This window comes from Xiphophorus maculatus, chromosome 15, assembly GCF_002775205.1.
Source record: "Xiphophorus maculatus strain JP 163 A chromosome 15, X_maculatus-5.0-male, whole genome shotgun sequence".
Classification (NCBI taxonomy): Eukaryota; Metazoa; Chordata; class Actinopteri; order Cyprinodontiformes; family Poeciliidae; genus Xiphophorus; species Xiphophorus maculatus.
The window spans coordinates 6,170,997-6,187,372 of NC_036457.1; the positions used below are offsets into that span (position 1 = coordinate 6,170,997).

The 16,376-nt window shown below is 38.8% G+C and overlaps 1 protein-coding gene across 4 annotated transcripts in view; it reads left to right on the forward strand.

Annotated features, from left to right (window-relative positions):
* Positions 1 to 16,376, forward strand: part of LOC102236503 (signal-induced proliferation-associated 1-like protein 1) — a 74,410-nt gene that overhangs the window by 32,462 nt on the left and 25,572 nt on the right. For all 4 annotated transcript variants that reach the window (XM_014471070.2, XM_023347644.1, XM_023347643.1 and 1 more), the window contains 8 exons: positions 6,585 to 6,740; positions 6,942 to 8,495; positions 9,119 to 9,341; positions 10,291 to 10,421; positions 11,643 to 11,831; positions 13,936 to 14,110; positions 15,416 to 15,519; positions 15,757 to 15,914. In XM_014471070.2, coding sequence (XP_014326556.1) covers positions 7,074 to 8,495; positions 9,119 to 9,341; positions 10,291 to 10,421; positions 11,643 to 11,831; positions 13,936 to 14,110; positions 15,416 to 15,519; positions 15,757 to 15,914 — 2,402 coding nt within the window. In that variant the 5' untranslated portion in view covers positions 6,585 to 6,740; positions 6,942 to 7,073. The remainder of the gene's footprint in view (positions 1 to 6,584; positions 6,741 to 6,941; positions 8,496 to 9,118; positions 9,342 to 10,290; positions 10,422 to 11,642; positions 11,832 to 13,935; positions 14,111 to 15,415; positions 15,520 to 15,756; positions 15,915 to 16,376) is intronic.

Here is a 16,376-nt window from a genome sequence, read left to right on the forward strand (position 1 = left end):
ATATAGGATCTTTCTCCCACCCATAGATTTAATTTACCCAAATTAGCAGTTGCTTTAAAATATCCATTTTGATTATTTTCTTCAATGAATGTGGGAGTTTTGTAGTTTCACCATTAAGGTGATTTCTGATGTCTCTCTCCTGAGTATTGTTAGATAACACTTAAGAAAGGTTTAACTTTTGTTCTCTCTTCTATTTCCCTTAGATTTTGTGTAACAAAAAAGAATAAACACAATGTCTAATATCATGCGTGTTCATATTTTGCTGAAAGGGCTGGTATGTACTATTATATTACTAAACTAAGTTTGAAACCGACTCAAACATTTGATGCTTCCTCTTCCACACTGACTCATACTTTAAACCAACTGAAACCTGAGATCCACTAATATTGCAGAGTCTGGGAAGGATGACTTGGTGAGAAGCAGTAATGAGATGCAACATTTCTCATTAACTGGGTCCCTTGTGTTATTGCTGTGAGATGGAGAGAGAGGTATTCACTGACTGCCTGAGCCATATCCTAGATTATCGTTGTTTTGTTTTTCTAAGCACATAGTGGTTTTAACACCTTTTTGGAAAAAGGCTTGCCTCTACAGTCAAAATCAGACACATTTTGACAGTAGTTTTTCCTGTATCCTCAGAGTTGGTTGCTAGGCAAGGTCAGAAAATATTTTTTCTTGTGAAATAGTGAAAGCCATTGAGACATAACGTAACATGTTTTGTCAGCATTGATACAAACATGATGTGACTTGACTTGACTCACCGGTCCGTGTAGTAATGTCTGAGCGGAGAAACAGGTGTATAATTGTCAGAGATTTAGCAACAAAAACAAACGCCATCGATTTTCAGTTTTAGTTTTGAACTTTTCTTTTAATTCAGAGGGCTCTAGTCCTGTCATTTTATGCTTTGTTCTGTGATTAGAAGGTGGAGATCTTTGTTAAGTACAGGTTATGGAGAACCATCCATTTTGAGCACAATACACACTGATTAAGCCACAAAGACTTCATTTTGGTGTCTGCTGTCTGGAAATTTAAAGAGAATACCTTGAGGTAATTGATAATGCCAGGGCTTCAGTCCTGAGTTTCTCATGTCTATGTATATTTGTATATGCAAGTATGTATGTCTGTGTATGCATTCTGATCACCTTGTGCTCTATTTTATGCCTCTTCTTTTCAAAAGCGTTTGTCACCGGTCCTTTTCAGCTCTCGACTGCAGCCTCTGTCAGTCAGTCTGTAATTTTCAGGTGTGCATGACTCACTGTGCACTGGAGCAGATTTGTAGTCACTCAGTGGTGGGCACTGGCACACCTGTTCTTCTTGACAGCAAACCTTACAGCAAGGGTGATTTCAAAAATCATTTGCTAATATGTGACGTTAATTTGAATCACTATGTTGAGTCAAACATTAGAGACAACTCTGATTACTGGTTCAGGGGTAAAAGTTTCCATGAATACTTGAGGCACCAGATGGTATTATTTAATAGAATTGGGTTATGTAAAACTGAGTCTTGTCAGAGGGGTTAACAGGGTTGGAAATTGAAGAATTTATGTCAGTTATATGGACACAGTGGTGGGCACACTTCTTTTAATATGCTAATAGGTCTTTAGCATTTTTTGCTAAGGTTGCTATAACTACACACTGTGTTATTGACACATGGTGGACATCAATAAGGTTTAAATTTATCGCTTTAACATTACTTTTCAATAAATACCATGTTGGTGTTGTATTTTAGTATTTAGCGGAACTAATGATTGTGATTGGTGTTGTACGATTAGTGCAGCTAACATTAGTTAGCAGTGCCCACCACTGTGTGGAAATATAGAAAACCTACTCGTCTTTGTTTTCAAACTATTTTTGTTGTTTTCTTTTGCTTTGTTTCTTTCAGACGTTATTTATGAGATCATGGCTGACTAAATACTCATTCAATTAATTAGAGTAACTGTCCCAATGAAACATTTGGTCTCTGTGAAAGCACAGAAATGTCATGTACCAGGCAATTGTGGCTTCATGCGACCATTTGGTAAACGTATTATATTTATACATTAAGAATATTGCATATAAAACTAATGATGGTTAGCAGTCTTTGTTGTTGCTTGAAATTTGTCAAGCAGGTGGACAAGCTGAATTTGTGTGAATTTTACTTGGGTGGTCCTATATTACACCTAGTTGTTCCTGCTACTCTTCCTATATCTAATATAGCACAGTGATGTGTTTGAGCTATTTATTGTTTGATCAACTTTGGATATTGGGTATATTTAATGGTGCTTTTCCATTTAAAATGACAACAAAATGCTTATGGAGGCTCCAGCATCATATCATATGGTAAAGGTTATACAGTTTGATTCCATAGATTCCCCTCTTTACCTTTTTATTTAATGTATCATAGTGGAGCTGTTTTTGCCATCTGCAAATGCTCTCTTGGGTGTCATGGCAACACTTCTAATGTGCTGCAGCCGTTTTTCTTACTGTCTTATGCCCCATTATCTGAGAGAAGCATGGACATTATTGTGTTGACATTTTACAGTAACAGACATCCACGAAAGCAGTTACCTGCATTGAGCATCGATGCTGCATATTTACCTCATACATCGACCTTATTTAGGCATTGATAAAGGTTACAGAGTGTCTGTCAGTGTAATTGGCCCTCAGTGGCTGCAGGAAGGGAAGCAATGCCTGGCTCGTTTGTTTCAATTCCCAGGTCTGCTTGCCTTACATATAGTATACTCTACTATCCACCCACTTTGTTCTTTAACTCTTATTTTTGCCTTGTTTCCCCTTTCTCTCCAGCTCTCATTAGAAGTACTAGCCAATCATCAGTGGGGAAAAACAGAGAGGCTGCTCTGCAGGTGTTATTTGGAGCACACTATTCAAGTTTTAGTTCAGACATATCATTGGCTCTTATTAGATTTTAGCACTTAGCTGCTTCTTGATTTCTAATTCTGTGCTTTTATTGGGTGTTGTGTGGGAAAAGTGGTAAAATCACTTTTTTTTCTTACTCCAGTTAATATTAGACTTGTGCCATGCTAAGGTTTTTTTTTTGGTTGTTCACTTTAACACAACCAGTTATCAGTATCAAAAGACCAAAATTGAAAGTTGTGTTGAAAATTGCAGCTATGGATTCAGTGCAATATATTTACTTTAAGCACACCTCTATGCAGCACATTGACCTACTTCAGTTTTGTGATATCAAAAATATCACTTGAATGCGTGGTGGGACAGTTGTGACCATTATTTCCTATCTCTGTGGAGTTGCATGTTCTTGCTGGGTGCTGTGGTTTCCTCCCACACCCCTGAAACATTGTCTGTTGGCTAAATTGGAACCTCTAAATTGCCCTTAGGCAGATATTTAAAATGTGTGTGCGGTTGCTTGTCCTGTTTGTATCTCCATTGCCCTGTGATGGGCAGGTGACATGTCCACAATGTGCTCCAGTGAAATGGATGGATCAAAATAAACAGCAGGATGCAACACTGAGCAGGAGGTGTTCCATTGTTAATCCAAAACATTTCATCTGTGAGAATGTCATCTCAGTCACATGATTTTAGGAGGAAATAAATTTACCTCACTTTGTAAAAGAGTAATAATCAGTATCAAACTGAGTGGTATCAGCCTCACGTAGGTTCTTTGCATGGGTTTTTGGATTACTGTGGTTGGCTAGCCACTCGTAGTAAGAATTTTGAGACTACAAGAGAAACTAGGACTCATTACTGCATACTTGATGGAGCCTCTGCATCCCAGTTTTGTCTTTAATGACAAGTTTTCATTTATCTTCACATTACAATATAAATAATCTTGAACTCAGATGCACAATAGCAGTTGTTTAAGAACTATATTATTGTTTATTGCAGCATGCATTGTTTCATGTTATTCTTATTGAAAGTGCAGCTCTACCACATTTGTTGAAAATATATTTTTGCCCAACTTGAACCAAGGTTGTCTATTCATGCAGTTGTGCTTTTCATAACGCCCTTCAAGTTTCAATGAAAATAATTTTCTTACCACCAAAGATAGTCGTGTATTTTTACATAGAGTAAAAAAACCTACCAGAGTAGAAAAGCATAATTATCTAGAAAAAGCATGAAACCTTTTTAGGATAAGAAAAATGTCTGGATATAAGCGGCTCTACAAATAGAGATGACTAATTCCAGCATGCCACCTTTTGTGCACACGTAAATGTTTTGCATTTGAATTTCTCATAGTTACACTTCACAGTTTAAAGCTAGACTGGCTTACAGGTTGCAAAGGAGTAAAGGAGACACTGTAAAAATAATGAGCAGTGGGTTTCAAAGCTGCAGAGCGATATGACAGTTCTTTATTGATTGAATTGCTCACCATTAGTGTAAAAAAGAAAAAAAAAAAAAAGAGTTGTCTAAAGTGGAATCCAGGCGTGGTACCCAAGGTCTTCAGCACAAGGCTAAAGTAATTTAGATTTTGATTTAATGTTTCTAAATGTTGGTGATTGTCATTTTTAGTTCAGTCTCTCCCTTTCATGGTTCTAGACCATGGGTTCCCAACTCCAGTCCTCTATAGCTACTAAAAGTTGATAACAGTTCTTGAGGACTGGACTTGAACACCAATGCACTGACTGGACATTACATCTGTTCAGATGCACCACAAATTATATATTTAAGTTCAGACTTTTCTTAAATAGCATGTTACATTGCCATAGGAATTAAAACCATGTCATTTGCACCATGGGGATTGCTGGAATAAAAATCACTAAACAGTGAACCTCCTGGTATTCGCAAGGATTAGGAGACAGACTTTGGACACTCTTGCCCTTCACTATATAATCACACCTTTACCACTTTAAGCAGCTTAGTTGCACTCATTTAATGCTGTTTGTGAAAAGTCTTGCTCTATGATCATCTGAAACATGTATGGACATGCCGTTGAAAATAAAGTTCACTTATAAATGCGTAATTTCTTCGTCCTTCCTCAGAGTTGGTTTTTAAATCTCACTGATGCAGGGTAACTTTGAGACTTCCTACTGTACAAACTTCTACACTAAAGCAGGGTTTCCCCCAGTGTATTATAAGCCTGGCAGGCCACCAGGCTTTCCTTACGGCCCCAATGGGCTAAGCATTGCTGGTTTGTTTATTTAGGCTTTTTAATGTTTGCCTTTTTTAAGACTTCATAGTTAGTACTTAGGTATTGTTAATGTCTTCCAATAACACATAATTACCTAGTGATATTTTCAGATTTCCTGTCAACTTGAACATTTTAAAAAAATCTAAAAATCATGGTGGGCCATTGGATGACTGCCCTAGCACCCCTCCCACTAGGGTTAGCAAGTTTTCTGGAGAAAACTCTGCCAAAGAGTTTAATTAAAAGATTCAATTAACATTTTAAATTGAATTAAAAGGTTTAATTTTTTACTTCAACTTTGTCCAACCATTGGTCAGGGCACAACACACTGAATAAGTGTGGTTTCTTTGCTTCTCTAACATCAACTTGTGTTCAAAATGTTTGGCCAGATCTGCTGTTTATTTAACTTCACAGTTTGTCAGATAACTGGAAACGGTTATCTCCTCATTTTATGTTGATGTAACTGTAGTTTTACCAGTCCAACCAAACAGCATTCCATCCATAGCCTTAATCCTGTTCAGAGTTGTTGGTGGGTGGAGGGCTCTGGAGTGTAACCCAGCAGTTACTGGGCGAGATGGAGATGCGGGAGGGGGAAACACACTTAGCAGGTTCCAGGCAAATTGTCATGGGAAAATATCCCATAGAATCTAAAGCAAGCTGATTTTAATGGTTCAGTTACGTTAGGAAGAACACCAGAAAGCTGATCATGTGTGAAATACTTTATATTTGTATTTGGGAAGCATTCTGAAGATTAATGGTATATTTTGTACCCAACTGAAAGCATGGACAGGTTTTTCTAGAGTAATAATAACACATTAGTGATACCACAAATGAATGCTATCAAATGTGAACTTGATGAGTTTTCTAGTAAGGAAAGAAGTCGGTCTCTCTCATCGCCTTTTCTCTTTCACATTCACACACGCAACACTGAAAAACATGGTCTTTGCAAGACCGCTTATCTCCATGGTGACTCAAAAGATTGTTCCGGAATAGAGAGGTGTTGTAATATTATGGACAAACCAGTTGGAAAAGCGGACAGTCTGGCACCCTGAAGCTGCATCAATGTCTGCGGGAAGAAAAACATGTCACATTGTTTTGACTGGCTTAATGAGCTGCACACCGTTTTGCTGTGTCCATGAACATTTTCCGTATTTCATTCCGCTCCTAAGGCTTTCCAAATGTTCATTAGCAGTGACTTTCTAATTGATTTATGGTTCGATTTTGACATTGTGTAAAGCGGGGAACGAGTGATGTCATTGATTATTGAAATTTGGTGAAATTAATAAAACCTACATGCATCTTTTAAACATATTGTTGAGGATTTCTTTCCATGAATCTGCTGAAAATACTGAACTTTTGCTATTAAACCACCTTTTTTTGTAACCAGCCACATTACATTATGCTCTTTTTTCAGATTTAAAGTTGTTTGAGTTTGAGTTATAAATCTAATTTTGCAGTAAATAGTGATATTAACTTAAGTTTTCTCTGTTTTCTTTGTGCACAGGCTGTCTGCACCACTGTTCTGAGTCGTTACTTTCCAGTGTTTCCGTTGAGGCGGCCTGACTTCTCCCACATAAATCCAGAGCAGATGGCTTTTTAAAGACTGCAGCTGTAAAATACTGTCCACACATTAGTTTCTTCATACTGGAGGTTTTTTAAGGTAAAATAACCTGATCTTCTTGGAGTAAGCGCCCCCCCCACCCCAATTTTTCACCTTTTGAAATTTGTGCCTTGAGAACAAACATGTTACCTCTAGCAGTTCAGAGCGTTTGATATCCTGCTGTTTTTGTTGTTTTTATAAAAATAAAAAAGTTTATACATTGACTTGTTTATGTTTTTATCTGTTTTTCTCTTTCTTCAGAACCAGATGTGAATTTCCCCTCTGCTCTTCACTCAGTGGGCATTATGTTGACCCAAATCTAACCCCCATTCACAACCCATCTTTACCTTTCCCTCCCACCTCCTCTCCCCACATTCTTCCCCATTCTTCGTCATGACTAGTCTGAAGCGCTCTCAGACAGAACGGTCGGTTGGGGGCTCTGTGCCGGCAACCGATGAGTTCTACACCCGCCGCCTCCGACTGCCCAATGGAGGAGCACCGCCACCTCGAAGCGAGAGTGCACATATCTCCTCCGCATCAACCACTGGCACCAACCCTGGTGTCCCCAAAATGGGGGTTAGAGCTCGTGTGGCCGACTGGCCCCCAAGGAAAGATGGCGGTGGAGGCGGTGTTTGGCATATCACGGTGGAAACGGACTCGCCTAGCTCTACGAACACCACCAGCTCCTCAGGATCAGGAAGTGGAGACAGAGAACGGATCCTGGGTGGAGGAGGAAGTGGCGGAGGAGGAAGTGGAGGATTGAGCGGGAGTGGTAGTGGAGAAAGAGGAGGGGGGAATGTGTCAGCTGTCGCAGCCCACAGCAATCTGTCAGCGAAGTTAGGACACCTGATAAGCCCACAAGACTCATCAATGCTGCGCAACATCCAGAATACACTAAAGAACAAAATGCATAGCAAAGGAAAGGACAATCGCTTCCTGTCACCTGATGGTTACCTGGGTTCTCCTCGGAAAGGGATGAGACGGATCCGCCAGCGCAGTAACAGTGATATAACCATCAGTGAGCTGGATGGGGATGGCAATGAGGGCTGGTCCTTCTCTGGATGGACGCCCATGCACCGTGAATACGGTAGCACTTCTTCAATAGACAAACATGGCGTGTCGGGAGAGAGCTTCTTTGACATGCTGAAGGGATACCAGTCCTCCGAGGCCCCTGATCAGAGAAGCCCAGCTCCAGAAAGACTGTCAGAACTCCTTACTGTGGCCCCTATAAAACAGGCTGCCCTGGATCTGCCCGATGGTCCAGCTCGTGGCAGTCCCGCCAGCCGCCTGAAAGAGCGCGAGAAACACTTGAAGAGAAGGTCAAAGTCAGAGACGGGTGGAGAGTCTATCTTCCGGAAGCTACGCAGCGTGAAGGTGGAGGGCGACACATCGAGGGCCGGCTCAGATGCTGAAGATAGCGGGAAAGGGGATGAAAGTGGGCCACCTCCTAAGCCATGGGTGTGCCAAAAAGGCTTTGCCCATTTTGACATCCAGTCTCTACTGTTTGACCTCAATGAGGCGATCCAAAACCGTCAATGTGGCTCCAAACGCAAGAACACCACAACCGGTGCCTCAGCCGCTGCTGCCGCTTCAGCCTCTGCCACTTCCTCCCTTTCCTCCAATCAGAGTGGAACCTATGGCTCCCCTTGTGGCTCACAGGAGGAACTGAGCAAGGAGGGGACTGGAGGAGGACACGGTACTAGCCCCGCATTGGACCCTGGGGATGACAAGAGCAATGATTTGGTTCTCAGTTGCCCTTGTTTCAGGAATGAGATTGGTGGAGAGGGGGAAAGGAACATTTCTCCTGCTAAACAGGTATGTTGAGTTCAAGAAAACATGTGTATAAATAAGATTCACATTTACATATTTGTTGAAAGGGTCACCATGTCATAACAGAATGGCACATTGAGACAGACTGTAAAAAAAAATCAAAAATTGAGCTCCTCTGTCTTTTTCCAGTGCTAACTGGCACCCACCCAGTCAGAGCCAGGAGGAGGGTTTTAGTGCTGTCAATCAATTCCTTGCTCTCTGCTATGTTACAGCTTCTTCCTGATATTGGAGCCTGCCATGAATACTTGGGCTGGTTAGCATAGCGATTAAAATATGAATAACATTGATATTTCCTGGGACTGTGAGTTGCTTCTCCACAATTCTCACATTGTTCAGCGCGTACACAAGCATGACTGGCAGCACTAAGACCTTCCTCCTGGCTCCCAGTTTTTGACTGGGAGCTCTGCATTTCTTCTGACAGTAATACTGTAGTAGCACTGGGAGAAGGGAGAGGAGCGTGAGCTTTTCACAGATTATCTGTCTCATGTTACACTGTCACAACATAGTGACAGTTTTAACAAATATTTAAAGCACATATATTTTATAAAAATGACGTACTGCAGCTGTAGGATTATTTGCTTCACTTTTCTTTGTAATCGGTCTTCCAGCAGGGCAGCATTGGTAGCGGCGGGAGCTCCAGCAGTTCTTCTGGCAGTACAGAGGAAGGACCGCTGGAAGCCACTCTCACAACCCATTTCACTAATGCTGGAGTGGCTGTGTTGGAGGCTGCTAAAGATGGCCCAAGTCAACATGCTGACAGGTCCAAGAGATATATTGTGGAACATGTTGACCTTGGTGCCTATTACTACAGAAAGTATTTCTATCTTAGAGGTAAGAGAATTGGACGCCTATCATTGGATTAAACGTCTTATTAATTTTTGTCATTTAATGATGCATTTTAAGGCTTTTTTACTACTTCTTGCAGCCATAAACAATGTCATGGCTTATTCTTGTACAATATTTAACTGTTTTTCTGGTCAAAAGTGATGGAAATAATTTAAAATGACACTTAGCTGGCTTTTCAGAATAGTCCAAACAGTTTGATCAGGTTTAAGTAAGGGTTGGGTGATTTTAAATAAATGGTGATAAGGAAGAAATGTGATTCATTTGCATCTGTTTAGTTATGATACGATTAGACAACTAATCTGACAAAAGGATCAGGAAACTTTATTATCAGAAGTTCAGTAATTTGGGCATAAAATTGCTCACCTTGTTAAGCAGCTTTTATTGTGATCTTTGCTGTTTGTTTGCCAATCCTTAAGTACATTCAAATTTAAATGTTGATCTTGGGTTGCTGCAGTAGTGAAGCACAACCCATGCTTGGTTTCCTACTAAGAAGGAAGTGTCTGCTCCTAATTTGACAAAACTTGAACAAACCTTGACGAAATTAGGTTTTTCCAACAGATCAACGATCCATAACATGCCAAAAGGTTTTAGAATGGATAAAGCATTAAGCCACAACTTTATTGATTCTTAAAATTAAAAATATGCAAAGTTGAAAACATTTATGTCCATGATAAGTGTATATAAACTTCCCGGCACAGTAGGACTTTTTGAAAATCTTTTTGTCATTGCATTTTCTTTGGGAAATATCCCTTTACAGGCCAATGTTTTGAAAGTAGCATATTTAACATGTAACTGTAACCTTGCTATTATTTTAATTCTATTGTTACAATCTTTATTGTTCTCTTAATTTCTTTAGATTTCAGCCTTTTTTTTCTTGTGATCCATTCATTACCACACCTATCACAAATAGCATTATTTTCAATCTAAACCTTAGAGCACTGGAACTATCTGGGGGTGGATGAGAACTTGGGCCCAGTGGCGGTGAGTCTGAGGAGGGAGAAGCTGGAGGAACACAAGGAGCATGGCCAGCAGTATAATTACAGGGTCATCTTCAGAACGAGCGAGGTAAAACGACATCAAAATAAAAACTCCTCATGTGTGTGTTTATTGCTCATTATGCTGAATGTGTTTCCATTTGAGCTTTCCATTCACCTAGATTTACCGTATTAATAGCTATGAATGTTCATGCTTTTAAATGTGTCAATACTTAGTACACTCTGTTCTGAGTGATGCTACAGAGAAGCTATTATGAGTTCAGATTGTGTAGGAGTTAACACACAGGATCTTCACCCAGCAGGGGTTCGATGTAAAAGCTTCAGCTCACGGTTGTCAGCTCAAGATTCCTCCGCCTCTGCTGAGCCACCACCTCAAATTTGTGCATGTTTGATCTGACTTTTTTTCTAATGTTTTCTTCCAGTTGAGTCTTTGTGTTCTCAATCAACCATTTTCAGTGAGAGTCTCTTCTAAATCTCTCTAGTTTGTGCACACTAGTGCTAAAGATCCATGTGCTCATCCCCTGAGCTAAACGCCCACCCAGAATCTTTGTCAAACTTCATCACTGAAGGACTGAGCTGTGCCATTTTGCACCCAAAAAGTTTAAATTTAGACCAAAAGAATTCAAGCATCAAAAGTAAAGCATAGTTCTTGCATTAAAGTATAACTTGAGTAATTGGCTTGGGAGTCCCATTAGTATGATGCATAACAAAGTGTGATATTTTTCTGTCTTTCAACTCTGCATCCCTCTATCCATTATAATGGCTGTTTTTTTAAGATTGGAAAACTTTCCAGGTTTAAAAGTACATGTGAATATATGGGGGAGTGAGTGGGATGCTCTCATTTTGAAGACAATTTTGTGCACCGGGGGCCACTGTCCTTTACTACTGTCCATTGCTCTTGAGCTAAGAGCATTTTTCCTCTTCACTTTATATAAAACTGAGTGTGTTTACACCATCACAGGCACTACCAAACATAAAACACAGACACTGTTAAGTGCCTGGAGACAGCTAGAGACTACCAGCTCTGTTTACTTGCTCATGATGGATACTCAGGCCTTGGACTTTTCTACAGCCTTCCTGATTTATTTATGGAAGTCCTTCCTTAGTCTGTCTCACCTCAAAACCTTAGAGACTTCACTGTTAAAACCTACACGTATTTTCCCTTTGTCCTTTAGCTAATCCATCTCTATATTTTTCTAAATCACCAGAGTACCTTTACCTGGAGTTATAAACCCATTGAAGTAAAACCCATTACCAAACTGTGTTCTTTTTTTCTTCCTATCGTCTCTAGCTTACCACCTTGCGCGGATCCATCCTTGAAGATGCTGTGCCATCGACAGCGAAGCACGGTCTTGCTCGTGGTCTTCCCCTCAAAGAAGTACTGGAATATCTTGTTCCTGAGCTCAATGTGCACTGCCTCCGTCTGGCACTCAACACGCCTAAGGTCACTGATCAGCTGATGAAGCTGGATGAGCAGGGGGTAAGAAGACACAATGAGCAAATTTATTCTCAGATAAGCTGGGCTGCATTCATTTTCTTGATTACGTCTCTTGATTGTGTACCTTTGATTGCCACTATCAGCTTACTAAAATGGAAGGATTCTTTAGACTTCCTGTCCTAATGACATTGTTTTAAAAACATCATTCAGACAAAAAATGTACTTGGAAACATCTTTTCCAATTTACAGTGATGGAGATTAATATAAGTAGTCCAAACCTATATCCATGCCCCCACCAAAACATGCACAGGACTTAAAATCACACTCACTTTCAACATGACAGAGTAGTTAATACATAACAATGCTACAAGTGTAAATAATAACACATTTACATAAGGACACCCATCTACTTGGCGGTTTTTAAGAAACTGTTAAACTATTTCTTGATCATTTCTATTGAAGGACAAGCTACTTCCACTATGACTTAATGCCAAACTAGAACCTTCTGCACTGGGCTCAAAACCTGAGTTGAGTAATAACTAGTTACATGTACTTGAGAGACCTTTTGGGAAAAGTTCACTTCTAGGAGTAGTGCTACTATGCTGTACTTTTTTTTTACTTTTCCTTGAGTAATTTATTGGATACTCTACACATTGGGCGCAACTTCAATGAATGAAGAACAAGCTCGTTTTAACCAAAAATTCACCAGACACAAACGCAGTTTTTGTTAGTTTCATAAGTTTTATATTGAAAGAAACTGATTTGAGGAGGAAAGTTTTTTTTTTTTTTTTTTTTAGCCTGATTTAGTTATTTTGTAGTTATATTATCTATATTAGTTATTTTTACTTTGGTCTTTAAAATGCAAAAATTCCACATATCTTTATATTTTGGTCCATTTGATGTAATTTTTAAATAGTACATGATTGATATTTTAATTAGTTACTCAGTACTAGAGTAGACTTTTTACCAAATACTCTTACTCTCCCGTAATTTCTTGGACGGCTACTTTTTACATGAGTAAAGATTTGTTGAAGTAGTGCTGCTCTCACTTGAGTAAAAACTTTTGGATACTCTTTCAAGTTGTGCACAATGAAAAATTTCTGTTTTGATTTGATAACAGTACATATTTTCAGCCTCAGTGATATTTAGCACACTTCACGTGTTTTTGTTTCTGGTGGTAGAACAAAGAATGACTTTCCTTCCAAATTAGTTGACATTAAGATGGCATGAAATGGTTGTTTTGGATACCTCATGACTCCAAGCTGCAACTTTGTTGCAGTTTTCAAACCATGAACTTTGTAAATGTTTTTACCCCCTTTAAATCTTTTTTTATCTGATGACAAGATAAATATGGGTCAGTGTACAGTCTAGTGGCTTTTAGTCAAGAGAAATGGGCCTCCATCTTGCATATTAACACGCGTGAGAACAGGAAGTAATTGACTACTAATTAAATGTTTATAAGCTACAGACCAAAATAAAAAAGTATCAATTAAAACTTTGCATTTACTATTACTTTTAAAGATGATGCTTAAAGTGGATTTCTTTTGCACTCGCTGATTAAATGAATCTGGAAAAGGTTGTATTTTAAATGTGAGGTTTATGCTACTGCTGTAAAATAAGTGTGAAGGGTGCAATCTATTCACCAACAGAACTTTGTGAGCCATCCACACACAGTATAGTATGTGTTGCGCAAACAAATCTTGTTTTGAGTTCATGAATCATTTCTGGTGTAGGAGATATTTTCCCCCTTTATACAGGAGATGGTTCTTCTTTATCATTCCCTCCTTTTAGCTGTATCATTTTTATGACCTGCTTTGTGGAATTTACTCCGTGAAACTGTGCTTGTCTTTGGCAAACTCGCATCGCATTTATCTGAACCTTTTAAAAAAAGGAAAACACAAAACAAGCTTTTTGATGCTCACGATGCTCACCCTCCCTGGTGCAATCATCAGAAGTTGAAATCTCTGAAAATGTCAGCATAATTTCTTGGGGGAAAATACCACCACCACCACCACAACAGTACAACTCAAGGTTGTTTCTGAAATGCCAACACAAGTTCTGACTAAAATGTCAACAAGGGGACTTTGACATGACTTCTCCAGGTAATGTTTTGGTCTCTGCTTCTTCATTTGTATTCTCTGTACAGCTGAGTTTCCAGCGGAAGGTGGGGGTGATGTACTGCATGGCAGGCCAGAGCAGCGAAGAGGAAATGTACAATAACGAAGCAGCCGGTCCTGCGTTGGAAGAGTTCCTCCATCTGTTGGGTGAGCGGGTTAGGCTCAAAGGTTTCAACAAGTATCGAGCTCAGCTGGACACAAAAAGTAAGTATATGTGTGGATATAACAAAAAAGTAACCTTTAGGTTTAGCTGTCCACCAAGCAAATAATGGATTGTGGATTCAGGAACTCAATTATATCTAAAGCATGTTTTGTTTGTCCATCGTGGAAGTTATGTGACCTGATGTATCATTTAGAAAATATAGAAAACTAATGTTTTTCTTTTATTCTGGGTCTTTGTTGTCATTTCTGTACATTGGTTGTGAATAGCAACGTTCTCTCTTGCATTTCTCCTCAGCTTGCTTTGCTAATGAAATGTTAAAAGAGCTGCTCAAAAAGATTTATACCTGCTTCATTTTTTATTTTATAAGTTGTTCAAGCATATTCCACTAGATGCATTTAAAATTATTCTTATATGAACAAAAACACTGAAGCCAGAATATTATATAGATGTTTGGCAAATTGCAGGGCACTAAGCAATGCAATACAGTCTCAGTAGAAATACGTTGATCTGGGAATTGTGGAGGATTTCTACAGACAAAGCGATTACAACTTGAAAATTAAAACTATGTCTAGCCACTTGTAGTGATGGGTACTACTAACTAAAAAGTTAGTTGTGCTAACCCTAAAGTTATAAACATTAGTTCAACTAATTCTAAAGAACTGTGCCAACATGCTATTTAGCGGAAGCTAATGCCAAATTGCAAACTTCAATTCAAGACTCCAACACTCCAACTCCAGTTAATTTTTACATTATTATTTACGACCTTAAGTATTACGCTTAGTTCTTGTTTCTACTGTCTGTGTTTTATTTAGTTCTTGTATGTTTCATGATTGAAATAAAGTTGTTAGGAAAAAAGAGAGAGAACATGAGGAGAGAAACAGGAACTGCTACGCAAACGGTTTTCACTAAATAATACAATAATTGTTAACAGAGGAATTTTTATTTTTCCATAAGCAAAAATTCAACACAGAACTTTGAACTTCAGTTAAGTGAAAATTAACAAAACAGCCAAACAACTTAACACTTTGATATTTATCTGGAAAATTTTATTTAAGTAAACCTAAATGCGCTAAACTGGTCTGGAAGTCCCAAGAATACTGGGCCGAAACTAATAAAGCAATGTAAAGTAAACACCATTAAGTGTTTGCAGTAAATAACTGATTTAGCCAACATGGGCTTTTAAACAGCCCGTAAATGTGATGCTGTGAAACTGAAGGAAAATCAGTAGAATGTGGAGTTTGTTATTAATGAGAAGTATTTCCTTGGTGTGAGACCCAAACACTGCTCCATTGGATTTTCATCAGTTTAGCAAATGAGAAATTAACCCACTCTTGTGTCTTCTTCAGCCGATTCTACAGGCACCCACTCCTTGTATACAACTTACAAGGATTATGAGATCATGTTCCACGTGTCAACCATGCTGCCCTACACACCCAACAATAAGCAACAGGTATGAAAAATGAAAATTAATAGAAAGTTTTAGATAACAGCCTTTGTGTATATTAAAGCTATAAAGGTGGACATTTGTAGGAGATTTCTGCAAAAATCCTGTGTTGTAAAACTAGTGGATTAAGTCACAGTTTTCTAGGTGCCCATTGTCTAAAAGATGTCTCTGATTGTTCAGTTTGATTTTCTTGGTCTCTAACAGCTTATTGTTTATTTTCTCTCTTTGTCATCGAACTTGCAGTTGCTGCGGAAGCGGCACATAGGGAACGACATCGTCACAATTGTGTTCCAGGAACCTGGAGCGCTTCCCTTCACTCCTAAAAACATTCGCTCTCACTTCCAGCATGTCTTTGTGATTGTGCGCGCTCATAACCCCTGCTCTGAAAACTCCTCCTATAGGTGAGATTCAGAAACAAAGTGAACACTGTACTGTTTATATAGATGGAGTAATGTTTATTTTTATTCATTAATTGTTTTTAAATTCTAGCATTCTGGGTAATTTTTCTTCTTAGTCAATTGTAAAAATACGCTAATTGGACAATTGGTAATTATACATCAATAACAAAGTATATGCTTATCCATAAATTACATTTAGTTTGTTGTGCTCCTGAGTCACTAAGTGACAGTACACTTTATGGTCCGATTGAAAGAGAGGTCTGAGGCCTTAAAAAGGAAGATTGTGGCAGCATATAAGTCTAATAAATGATTTAAAGAGATTCCAAAAGAATTTGAAATCGGCACTTCCACTGTTTGAAAAATAGTCTACAAATGTAACCCATCTGAAACAACTGCAGACATCGCTAATCATGAGATTCCTCCAGGACTTGTAAAACCCTGCAATAAAAAGTGGGTATATAATAT